The 13,039-nt window shown below is 45.0% G+C and overlaps 1 protein-coding gene across 4 annotated transcripts in view; it reads right to left on the reverse strand.

The window, feature by feature from the left end:
- Positions 1–13,039, reverse strand: part of OGFOD3 (2-oxoglutarate and iron dependent oxygenase domain containing 3) — a 100,675-nt gene that overhangs the window by 86,302 nt on the left and 1,334 nt on the right. Inside the window, exons 1-2 of one of the 4 annotated variants that reach the window (XM_054047144.1) lie at positions 12,640–12,837; positions 11,333–11,550 (exon numbers count right to left, since the gene is read on the reverse strand). In XM_054047144.1, the coding sequence (XP_053903119.1) occupies positions 11,333–11,550; positions 12,640–12,809 (388 nt within the window). In that variant the 5' untranslated portion in view covers positions 12,810–12,837. Of the gene's footprint in view, positions 1–11,332; positions 11,551–12,639; positions 12,845–13,039 lie in introns of those variants that run through there. The other 3 variants (XM_054047147.1, XM_054047148.1, XM_054047146.1) reach the window with 3 other exon arrangements.

A 13,039-nucleotide genomic window follows, 5' to 3' on the forward strand; every position in this document is an offset into this window, starting at 1 on the left:
AGGGGGGATATGATTGCTATCTTTAAATATATCAGAGGGGTTAATACAAGGGAGGGAGAGGAATTATTCCAGTTTAGTACTAATGTGGACACGAGAACGAATGGATACAAACTGGCCGGGGGGAAGTTTAGGCTTGAAATTAGACGAAGGTTTCTGACCATCAGAGGGGTGAAATATTGGAACGGCCTTCCGAGGGAAACGGTGGGGGCGACAGACCTGTCTGGTTTTAAGATTAAGTTGGATAAGTTTATGGAGGGAATGGTTTAATGATAAAACATAGTAGCCAAGGAAAACCAAGCAATGGTACATGAACAGCATAATGGCCAACAAGGGTCAGGCTAGAGACTCTTGCCTATATGCTCGGGGTATTACTGATCGCCATATTTGGGGTCGGGAAGGAATTTTCCTCCAGGGTAGATTGGCTGAGCCTCTGGAGGTTTTTCGCCTTCCTCCGCAGCATGGGGCAGGGATCACTAGCAGGAGGGTCCCAGCCGATTGAAGTCACTAAAACACAGGATTGGGGACTTCAACGGTAGAGTCCAGGGAAGGGTCTTGCAGCATGCAGGGGGTCAGACCAGATGATCATAATGGTCCCTTCTGACCTTAATGTCTATGAGTCTATGAGGTATGACTATCAGAAACACTGTACTTCATTCCTGTATGTATGAAATAGGAAGTGGGAAACATAATGACCTCTCACTTCTTCCAAAGGGCAGAATTAAAGAAGGCAAAGATTCCTGCTTGCATAATGGTCCTTGGAATGCAGAAAGGTATTGGCTGACCTGGCCTCACATGCAGCATTTCAGCCCACAGGCAAGCAGGGGCAAAGAATAGGAGATGGTTCAGGGTCTGGCAGTTCTACACAAAGCCTTTCATCTCATGTCAACAGTTCAAATCCAGCCTTGGTCTGAAATAATTTACTATCCAATGACCTATGGGCAATGGATTTGTCATTTCTGTGCATTTTCTAGTGGATGACCATCCCAAATCACAACATACCACCACAATTAGCGCCCTAGAAATTATTTGTATTATCCTACGCCTATGAGGATGGACCAAGACCCCACTGTACAAACACAGAACAAAAAAATGGTCCCCGCCCCAAGGAGCTTACAATCTAAGTAGTTCGCAGTCTCAACAGAAAGGCCAGGGATTGGATGGCCATGGGGAGCAAAGTAGCTCCGTGCAAGTAAAGGGAGGGCCCACCAGTCTACCTCTACTGGAAGAATGAAGACTGCCGCACAGGGCTGTGGAAGTGAAGTATATTAGGAGCAGAAGATGGAGTGCATATCAGCTGAATCTTGCCACACCATTTAAGAGATCCAGCTTCAGGACTGACCTTAAGCATCTCTGCAATCAACCCCATGCTAAGATCTTGGTGGTAAAAAGTTCTAAATACTCTTCTATGGCCTGAGAAGCCAGCTCATGAAATGCAGACCTGAGATGATACTAATCATCCCTTCCCTCCCAGCTGCATGGAAGTGTGCCATCAGCATGTCAGCAAGCAAGCAGGACGTCAGCAGGCAAGCAACGAAGGGTAGGGAGAGAAAGACAGACTCAAGGATATAAACCATGGAGAAGAGGCAGGACCCATAATTCCCAGGCCCTAGGTGCCCTAATTGCATTTATAAGAGTAACTGTCCAAGAGGGCATCTCCGTTGCCTGACAAAGCACCAGAAAGGGTATAACTGGGACATTGAAGACTGTCACCTCCATCAGCGCTGCAATTTTGTAGTGTGTGCGTGTGAACCAATTATTCAAGTAATTTCCCTTTGCTGCTTTGTGAGAGCAAAGAGCTACAAGGTGAGACAGAGAAGAGAGGAGACCATGGGGATACAGCTTCAAATTACATGGCAAATAACCTTTAAAATCCACTTCTGCAGAACACAGCAATAATATAAAAGTTAAAAAGAGAAGCCAGCACTGCAAATCTCGTACACTCTTTATCTAGTAGTCCTTGAGGAATCACAGACGTCCAATTCAGAGTAGGTTCAGGGCAGGAATAACAACTAAAACGTAATGTAAACCACAGAGTCCTTGAGACTTGGCATTTTATAGGTTTTTGTTTTGTTTTGTTTTTTTGCAGGGGAAGCGGGGGGTAATTATAAAGCAATAGAAAAGCCTAGATCAGGCCTGCACAACATGCGGCCCGGGGGCCGCATGTGGCCCGCATTGGCTCACTGTGCGGCCCGCGGGGGTTGAGTAGGTGGGCTCACTGTGCGGCCCGCAGGGGGGTGAGTAGGCAAGCGGTGGGTGAAGGGGAGGGGCTGAGTAGGCGGGGAGTGAGTAGGTGAACCAGGGGAGGGGGGCTGAGGAGGCAAGTGGTGAATCGGTGGCTGACCTGTTCTACTGATCTGGTCTGGCTCCCATCCCCTCTCCCAGGGCCAGCTCCAGGCACCAGCAAAACAAGCAGGTGCTTGGGGCGGCGTATTTCTAGGGGCAGCATTCCGGCACCGGCCATCATAGGCGCCAACTCCGAGGAATGGGGAAAAAGTGCCCCTGCCGCCCCAGCTCGCCTCCACTTGCTCCCCTGAGCGAGCCGCTGCCACTCCGCTTCTCCCCCTTTCCTCCCAGGTTTGCTGCATGCGAAACAGCTGTTTCACACAGCAAGGCTGGGAGGGAGGACAAGCTGAGCGGCGGGGCGCTCGGGGGAGGCAGCGGTGGTGGTGGAGCGGAGGTGAGCTAGAGCAGGGAGTGGTTCCTCTACCCCCCGTTACTTCCTGCGCTCCCCCCCACCCTAGCTCACCTCTGCTCCGCTTGCTCCTCTGAACGTGCCGCTGCTCCGCTTCTCTGCCCTCCCTCGCCTGAGAGGGAGGGGGGAGAAGCGGAGTGGCAGCACACCCGTGGGAGCAGGCGGAGCGGAGGTGAGCTAGGGCGGGTGGTCGTGGGGGACCTGCAGGAAGCAATGGTGGGGGGGAAATGCGGTACGCCGGCGGAGGAGGTGGGGTTGGGGATTTGGAGAAGGGGTTCGGAAGGAGTGGAGTTGGGGCGGGGCCGGGGACAGAGGGCACGAAAAAAAAGGGGAGGCGGCCAAAAATTTTTTTGCTTGGGGTGGCAAAAATCCTAGAGCTGGCCCTGCCCTCTCCAAGAGTTGCAGCTGTCTGCAGGTGCCTGCCTTCCACGCCTTCCTCATTCACACTTCATTCATTCAACAGGGCAATTGATTACAAAGTGGGGGGAAGATCTTATTCTACTTCTAGCAAAAAGACATTTTTCTTTTACCTTAATTATACTACCTTAGGGGCCCACTATAACAAATTACCGAGGTTCAATACTGCTGTTTCGGTGGGGTGGCGCTGGGGAAGGAGGGTTTGTTTCCGCGGGGCAGGTGGCGCTGGGGGGGTAGTGTTTTGGCAGCGCTGTGGGGGTTGTTTCCATGTGGTGTGTGGCGCCGGGGGGGTGTGGCAGCGCTTGGGGGGTTTCGGCCCTCAGCTGTTTTCTTTGGAGTAATATGGCCCTCGCGGCTTTACGAGTTGTGCAGGCCTGGCCTAGATCCACAAATTTGCTGACATCTGCCAGTATGCTTACTGCTTTTGAACGGAGTTCTCTTAGACGACTATTTGCTCACCAGAGCACAAAAAGGTGCTGGGAGGAAGGAAAGCACTTCTAAAAAAAAAAATCAGTTAATGCATCTATGCAATCCAACAACATCAAACTGTGAGCAAGAGCAAACAAGAACAGGTGACCACAAGGCAATGGGAATGAGAGGCAATTGGCATGGGAGAAAGGCATTACAAAACTCTTCTCCCCACCTTGGTGAGAAATAGCTACATCTGTCAGCCTTCTGGGCCTGTTCCAAAATCCAGCCATTTCTCCAAGGCTTAGGGGAGGGAAAGAAGCAAGGAGGGATGCAATTGGTGAGTAGGGTGGGCTACTGTTTTCCTTCAATTGTTAATTTTTGATTACTATTTTCTTGTTTGGGGATAAGAGGAGGCTGCTGGTTTTATGATTTGTTTCAAATATCTGTCAGAGGCACCTAGAGCCCTGAATAGTAGATTGTGTGTGTATACACACACACACACACACACACTTTGTCTGCTCTCTCCAATTATCAATCAGATGAATCGCAGATCTGTTTTTCCCGAACAAACATCATCCTCATGCCTCAGTACTTCCTGCTTACCCCCATCAATCATCTCTCTCTGCATTGTCCAAAAAAAGATTTTTTTTCCTCTAAATCAAAAAGGATAAAAATTAAGTAGACAGGGCCAGTAACAAATCCCTGGGAAAGACCATCTGACCAGATTACATACCAGAACGATTAATGGTGTGCTCCATGAGTATTCAACAATAAATCACCAAAATCTGCTGAAAGATTCATACTCCAAGAAGCAAACAACATCAATTATTTGGGAAGCGTCAGGGGAATTAGACTATATAATGCAATGCCAGCAAAGAACCTTGCACTCCAGCAGGAATGTAGCAAAGACTGTGCTTAGCTACTACACCAAAGGAATTGTCTGCATCAGTTTTCCCCTATTGCCCCCCTAGGTTAATAGGGAGAAAAACAGGATCCAGGACCATCACTAAGCAGAAATCAGTGTGTTTTGCATCAGAAGAGAATGTTCAATATGAACTACTAGGACCGAGCAGGCCATAGAGAGCACTCAGTAGTAATGCCAATTGCAGGCATTCAAAAATCATAACTCAGGCCCCAAATAATCACAAGTTTTTGTTTTTGTTTTTTAAAGAAATACATTGAGGCTAGTTTTCAAGATTTTCCCTGCAATCAGGAAGGCTATGAACTTCCTTTTTTCTTAAATGAATGCTGAAATTTTCACACAATCACTTGACTCCAGAAGCTGAGGACTGTCAGAACACCAAATACTGTGAGACTTGTAGTATTTCCAAATCTCATTATTTTAATCACACCAGGTCTGAGTGGATGCCTCGCAGCCTCAATTTGTAACAAACCCGTAAACCAGATTTTGACAAGATTTTTGCCTGCCCATCCCCAAAAGACACATGAATTCTATGTTGCTGTTTTTTTAAGAGACAGCTAAAGAGGGACTGAATTTTGGTTCCCAGAACTGTTGGTGTAAACTACAAGGCACTTTATTTTTAACAGCCTGAACCACACAACCATCACTGAATCTTTTTGCAACAATTACCACCAATAATACCTTGTATAATATATGCTCCCAGTGGTATCTGTAACTCCAATACACCAGTGGTGAAGGAACTAGAAGCCACAGGAAGAATGACTGAGCATGAAGCCTAAAAATTCAGGGAGTAGAACTTGATTGTTTCACTAGAGAACAGGATTGAAAGCCATAGGCCAAGGGGAAAAGATGGATCTTGAGATGGGATTTTAAAGAGAGTCTGGAGGACAACTGAGCACAGAAGAGCTGGGAGGCTTTTCCAGATGGTAAAGAGAGCCTGAGGGCGTGGGGAGGCGGAGGGAACTTCCACCTACCATGGAGAGAATTAGTCTGGTACTGGAGGACCAATGAAAACAATCTGTAGGTAAGAGTAGCTGAGATTCAAGAAACAGAAAGATTGAAGTTGGTGAATCAGGATTTAGCAAAAGCACAGAATAGGAGATGATGATATGAATAACAGCTTTGACAAAGGTATTCTGAAGGTAACAAAGATTTACAATCCTAGATGTAAGCAATATAAAGATATTTCAGGAGTTAGTCAAATCAGCTAGGCCCTGACAGTAAGAAATGAACACAAGATGTGAGTTTAGGCAGGAGCAGAGGGTGGAGCTGGTTTGTTTGAAGATTATTTTATCAATTAGAAAGGTCCCACTTTCAGATACAGATGTACTTTAAATGGTAACACAAAGACAGATTTAAAAATATACTGATATTTTCAACTTCTACCTCGCCCGCCCCTACTCCAGACTGTGTTCTTTATTCTAACCAAATTCCTTTACTTCTGTTAGTTTTCCTAGAGAAAATTTTCATAGAAACCTATGCTGGTTTCACCTTCACAATGAAATTAGAAATGGGGTGGGGGGGGAGGGTAGTTTCACAGGGTTTCAAGTGTCACTAGAGATACTGCATCCAGTTGATACAAAGACATTCAGTGATATACTATCAGCATCACAGCTTGAAAACTGCAAGCTGCATGTCTTCTCTGACAAAGATCAATAAGAACGTATCAAGATACTCAACAAGTCAGAGACACACGGCAATCACACAACCTATTCGGTATGTTGGAGGAAGATAGAATGTACCCAACACCATACAGCTGACCAGACCTCCTACACCTTACTTTTTATTTGAAAAGCTATATGCCTTGGCACCATACAATGAAGAGGCTGTGGTTACTGGGGAATTCTCCCAGGAGCAAGAAGTTCATTCGTCACAAAGTTCAACTGATGCAACCCATCTCAGAGCAACATAGCAAGAGGGAAAGATGGCTAGGATGACATTCTTGTAACAATACTTGCAGCCTAGTTGCTGGATCTTCTGATCCTACTTGTCACACACTTCCCATCTGCCTTTCTGTATCCACTCCTCTAACCTCTGGATGATGTCACATTGAAGTTACCACCTGGACCTGCTTCATCACTGACAGGGAGAAGTACCATTACAGCACAGAAAGCAATCCACACAGAAGGGTTATCAGTAGAACCATGACCACCGCCATAACTTTAGAGTGAAAAGCATACTTTGAGGAGGCAGCATAAGAGAGGTTTGCATGCATGATTTAGAATGTAGACCACAATTCCTATGATCATGATGCACTCCATCTTATTCCCTAAATACAGAAAGCCAGGAGCTCAGCCTCTGACAAGCAATGCTCTGAATTTCCATATGAGGGATGTTCACTACCATGCAATGGTCAGGAATAAACTCTCAGCTGTGTGACGCCAATTACAATATCAATTGAAGCAGGCTGGAAGCACAATGCTTTAAAACCAATTATAATGGCTCAAAATCCAGTCCCGGAGGCCTTCTTTAAGTCTCCTATTGTTGTCACATTGGATGCAGGAATTACCACTGCAAGTGCTGAAAACTCCAAGCCATGGTGTACTAGTCTGGATGCAGAAACCACATTAACAGAAACCTAGGCCAACATCTGAATGTTCAACTTTATTTGAATCTTTACATGGATTTTAGGTGAAGTTTGGAAAGTTGGCCTAAAACATTTAAAGGCAGGGATATTCAGCACATTTGTAGCTACTGATGACAGCAGATGATAGACCATTACATTATTTGTATATACTTCATGAAATACAGCCTCAAATATTTAATAGCAACAGTTTCTTAAGCTTTGCCTCCAATAATAAATAAAACGTAATTTAAAGCAAAAGCTAAGGAGTGAAATTATAGCCACCACGCTGCTTTTGCATTTTAAGACAGAGTGAAAAAACACAGTAGTCTCATTTTCCAAAATCAGCACTTCTGATTTATGGACAGCAACTCCAGACTCTCCATGTTTATTTCCAAATACCTCCAGCTTTCCCTGTGCCATTTCTCCAAAATCCCATCAAGACCAGTACTTACTTTACTGTCTCTTTTTCAAATAGCCGAGGAGTAATGCAGAGGCATTGTATACAGCCCATAGGAAAAATATACACTCTTCTGGACTATGCTTCAAGCAACCCTTGTGGACAGGGGAGTTCAAAAACAGCCAAGATGTAGTTACCTATATAGGTTACTCCCTCAAATAGAGCTGATTCTATCTTTGTGTTCTCCACTCATTATGGCCAGAAAGAGGAATTGTTGTCCCCTATCTGTAACTGACTGGTTTGAAACAATTTGGGAGGTACACCCCTGGAAAAGTTAACTCCTGTCAAAGACAAATTCACTATTATGCACTATGCCACTTTTTTTGGATCTGGTCCAAAAGAACTCCTAACTGGCTAAGTCCATAAGAAACGCTAGCTTTAAATAGATCTAAGAAAACATCTAGTAGCTTGCTGGTCACTATCCATATACTTCTAATGGTCATTGGATGTTTGTCTGAGCGCTTTGGATACGCAATGGCAAATAAGTGAATGCCTGATACAAGTAATGAACAACAGAATCAGTCAGATTTTGTTCCATAAAGAAACAAAACAAGGGTGGAAAAGGCTAGTTTTAATGTAAATAAAGAGTTCGCAATAGTGGTTTTCTCCATGTCGGGGCTTCTGGGTGGAGGCTGAGCGTTTGCAATTGCTGCTAGGCTATGATCAGAGTTCAGACTGTATCAAAAATGATCACTTTAACAAATGAGAAATTTTATTGACGGTTCTTCTGCTATATCTCAACATTGGATTAAAAGAACCTTCAGGTTCTTCTACAAGAAACTGTGCCAAGCCTCCACAGGATGCTGCCAGGCTGAGAATCCCAAGAGGGCTGCAACTGGACTCAACACCAGAAGGCAATAATCTTCATCTTTTTAACTCTTCCCTGAATCCGCACTTCAAAAATGATGACAATTCACAGCTCTGTGCTCAGCTGTATAAAGGGAACAGATTTTGCCTGCTGCTACTGCTGGCTCTGGATGTACCTGTAGTTCTATTCTGCTGCCTAATTACCCTCTTAAAAATAATAAATTATTTTAAAAAATCAGGACCCAGAAGATACCCCTGACCAAGTCTGTGTCCTTTTTAACAGCAAGGGCTAGGAGCATTTTGGAAACAAGAATCTCAGCCTAGAGAAGAGGGGGAGGGACATGGACGGAAATGCCCTTGCATCACTTAAACTCTTAAGACAAATGATGCTGATGAGCTGCAAGAGGGAACTCATCCAGTTTTCCTGAGCTGGAAGGATGGTGACTGCCGAGACTGGGGGACAGGAGCATAAAGATAAGGAACATTGTAAACACTGCTGTTGAGGCATCAAACAGTGATGCAGGGAGGAGCTAACTTCTGGCAAATGGCCAAAAGAAGCAGATGTTAGGCTGAAGCAGAATGAAACAGTTAAGGCAGGAGTAGGCAACCTATGGCACTCGTGCCAAAGGCGGCACACGAGCTGATTTTCAGTGGCACTCACACTACCTGGGTCCTGGCCACCGGTCCGGGGGGCTCTGCATTTTAATTTAATTTTAAATGAAGCTTCTTAAACATTTTAAAAACCTTATTTACTTTACCTACAACAATAAATATAACAGTTTAGTTATATATTATAGACTTATAGAAAGAGACCTTCTAAAAATGTTAAAATGTATTACTGGCACGCGGAACCTTAAATCAGAGTGAATAAATGAAGACTTGGCACACCACTTCTGAAAGGTTGCCGACCCCTGAGTTAAGGTATAAAGTACAGTTTCCAACAGACTACTCAAAGCTCTGGAGCGGAATCCAATTTGGCAGCACACTGGCTAAATGTAATCATCCCTTTTCTGAGTCACTAAGCTACCTACAAACTACCTTTGGAGCGAGAGCAGCTTTCTGGCCTTGTCACAGTATAGCATGGAATATATTTCTTTAATCATCTCAACATCACCCCCTTGTGGAGACAAAGCGAAAGACAAGAACTGACCAACCACAAAATTCAATACACATCACAATATAAATTGAATTATCTTGTTAATAAAGCAGGTGTTTGGAAGATCATCAAATACCACAGGTTAATTCTTGAAAACATAGCATATAAGCTAGGTTTTTAAAAAGTAACCACATACAGGTAAAAATAATCAAGTGTCAAAGTGAAGAGAGATATAGCATCTAATAGCCCAGAAACAAAGTGAAAGGTTTCCTCTACCCAGTTTTAGAATGGCTCTAATGTAGCTCCAAAGCTACTCTCCCTTTGTGTGATTGGCTCTGCACCTATAAAGACATAATCTGGGCTAAATAATTCAATCATAATACAAAGCTAAATGTGTACAGAACTAGTCCATACTGCAGGAGTATCTAGGGAGTGTCCTGGTCAGTGCTGTGAGGGGAAGCAGAACCCTGGCAATTTTTCTTTCCTCCTTATGCTCTGTAGGGTTCTACTCCACGGTTAAATGTAATAGCCGACTAGATTACCTAGATACCAAAATCAAATACAAACTCAAGGGCAGATTAAGCCCCCAGGCTCAGAAGCTCCTCTGGCAGGTGTAGGGGTGGGGGGGGGGGGAAGGAGAATTGTTGGCCAGCAAAAAATAATCAGATGAATAAAAATAATTTGAGTCCAGCTCACTCACAGTTATTGGGCTTGCGGCAAAAATGACTGCATGAAATTCTCTACCCTGCATTATGCAGCAGGCCAGATTAAATGATCATAACGGTCCCTTTTGGTGATGAGATCTATGAAATAGGAAAGTATTTTCACATACCCAGAGCCAAGAAGTTTCTCAACCCAGCAAGCTCCTCCAGCGGGGATCTACAATATAGTGTTTTCTTTGAGGCTGGGGAGATGGAATAAATCCCAAAAGAGCAGCACCTGCAAGTGTCATGGGCCACACCAACCATGCCCAAATTCCACTGCAACAGATGTGGGGACTACATGCCCCTGAGTGTGCGTCATGTTTAGTCTGAGAGTCACAGGAATCATCTAACCTTGCCACAGTGGTTACATTTCGGACCAACAGTGCCCAGGTTGGCACCTAGGTATTTAACACCAAGGGGAGATAAAAAGCTTATTCACGCATCCCTAGGAGTGCCACTCAGAGCCTGAACAGAAGACAGCCCACCCAGTCTGGGAGATTCCAGCATGAACTTTCCCCATTTCCCAAGGAATCCCAGAACTCATAAGTCACTGTGCTATACCACATACCCCAGAGAAGAGGGAAATCTCACTATCTCTAGAAGCTCCATCACCAGGAATCCAAAGTAATCATAAGTGGATGGGGAGATGGTAGCTAGTTGAGAGAAAGCAGTCTCCGGAGCTGGACCTATTACTTGGAAGGGGATGTGTAACCAGAGACAGAACCCACATGCCTACTGCATTTGGGAGTGACAATAGCAAAGCTGTGTTTTCATTATCAGTGACAACCTTGCAAGGGAAACTGGCTCTTAACTACGGTACTTAAAGCACATGGTTCTGGAAACAACCTGTATCAGAAGCTGGCGTCTGTGTGTTTACTGTGTGCTCACAGTGCCGACAGTACCCAGAATTAGTTCCATTATACATCCTGAATTGTATTTACAAACTCCCACTACAGGAGTCAGCAGAGCATGAAAAGGAATGAGAAATTGATGTAGCAGGGAGTTTAATTTCACACTGCCCTAATGAAGAAGTTTGGGGTGGGGAAGGTGCACGGAAAGACAGCAAAGTGCTTTTGGAACCAGTAGATCCTGGGGTGATATAAGAGACCTGAGCATTTGGGAAGTCAAGGAACATGTGAGTTATGATGCAGTACCTGCTATAGAAAGAAGAGGTGAGTATTAGGGACTCCAGTGGAAATGAGACAAGCCTGCTGTGGCACAAGAGGGCTGCCCTACCCCATGACACTCATGTACAAATACCTTCAAATCTTTTATGGCTGTCATAGTCCTCGGAGCAGGGCACCTCAATGAATCTGTCCTGCAGACTTTCGCTGTAATGAGCCAGAACCTCGGCAACCCCATCTTCGCTGACCAAGTAGCTCCAGCTCAAGAGGCTAACGAGGACAGCAGAGGAGACTAGGAATGCGACTTTCAGCCACTTCCTCCGTGATTCTTGGTGGGCTCTGCTTTTCCTCACACTAAGAACAGAACACAGATAAATCCCTGTGTAAACAAGTAACAATCTTATATAATGTTTTGCACTGCAGTGATTAGGAATCACCTTGGGAGCTAGCTCATCAGCTGGATGAACATTCCCAGCCCTGTATCAACAAGCTGTGATAAGTAGGGCCTTACCAAATTCACACCCACGAAAAACACAACATGGACCATGAAATCTGGTCTTTTGTGTGCTTTTACCCTATACTATACAGATTTCACAGGGGAGAACAGTGTTTCTCAAACTGGGAGTCCTGACCCAAAAGAAAGTTGCAGGGGGGTGTCACAAAGTTATTTTAGGGTGGTCACAGTATTGCCACCCTCACTTCTGTGCTGCCTTCAGAGCTGGGCAGCCAGAGAGCAGCAGCTGTTGGACAGGCACCCAGCTCAAAAGGCAGCACCTCCTGCAGCAGCAGCGCAGAAGTAAGGGTGGTAATACCATACCATCCTTACTTCTGTGCTCCCAGCCAGCAGCTGCTGCTCTCCAGCTGCCCAGCTCTGAAGGCAGCACTGCAGCTGCCAGCAGCAGCACAAAAGTATGGGTAGCAGTACCGCAACCCCACACAAACAGCAACCCTGTGACACACACACGACTCCTTTTTGGATCAGGACCCCTACAATTGCAACATGTGACATTTCAGATTTAAATAGCTAAACTCATGAAATTTATGATTTTTCAAAGCCTATGACTGTTAAATTGACCAAAATGAACCGTGAATTTGGTAGGGCCGTAGTGATAAGGCTGCAGATTCTTAACAGAAGTACATGCGAGTATCTACCGGTAGGCTCATGCCAGACTTGGAAGGATTATTAATTTTTATTATTTGTTTTAAATCAATCCTGATTTTTTAAAAGATCACCAGGCTTTGCCATCAAGGGCACCAGGCGGCCCTGCTGAAATGCAGAGCCAGAATAATGGAGCTCAGCTGTAAGACCCTGTACCGTTCTGTTTTTGAGTCCTCTCTGCATTCCAATGGTTTAGGATTCCAAACCATTTTACAGTGTGTTTCCAGAAACATTTGGCTCCTCTCTAAATCACAATGAAACTCTAAAAATGGCAATTAATTTACCTTACTCTTAACAGGCAGAACTTGGCTTTCCAACAGGAACCTTGCCAAGAGGAAGACAAAAAACCCAGAGAAAGTCCGTTTAATGTATTTTTCCCCATACATACATATTTAAGATGGAGGAGAAAAAAAAATGGAGCAGCTCCCTCCCTTCGCATCTGCCCCACCCCCATTTTACCTAGAAACTGAGTTTTTATTGCTAACCAAGTAGGAACTGCAGAGTGCCATTTAAAATAGGGGACATTGATATTCCCCCACATTTGAACCTTCTCTTCCCCTCTCAGGCATCTCCCCCTCCCCCACCAGCAGCCTGACCTTCCTGGCCCATGAACCCCTACACCCACCCCCTACAAATTTGAGTGAGTGGCACCGCAACACCCGTACTTGAACAGGGTCGCAGCAC

The sequence above is a fragment of the Malaclemys terrapin genome, chromosome 13 (genome assembly GCF_027887155.1).
Source record: "Malaclemys terrapin pileata isolate rMalTer1 chromosome 13, rMalTer1.hap1, whole genome shotgun sequence".
NCBI lineage: Eukaryota > Metazoa > Chordata > Testudines > Emydidae > Malaclemys > Malaclemys terrapin.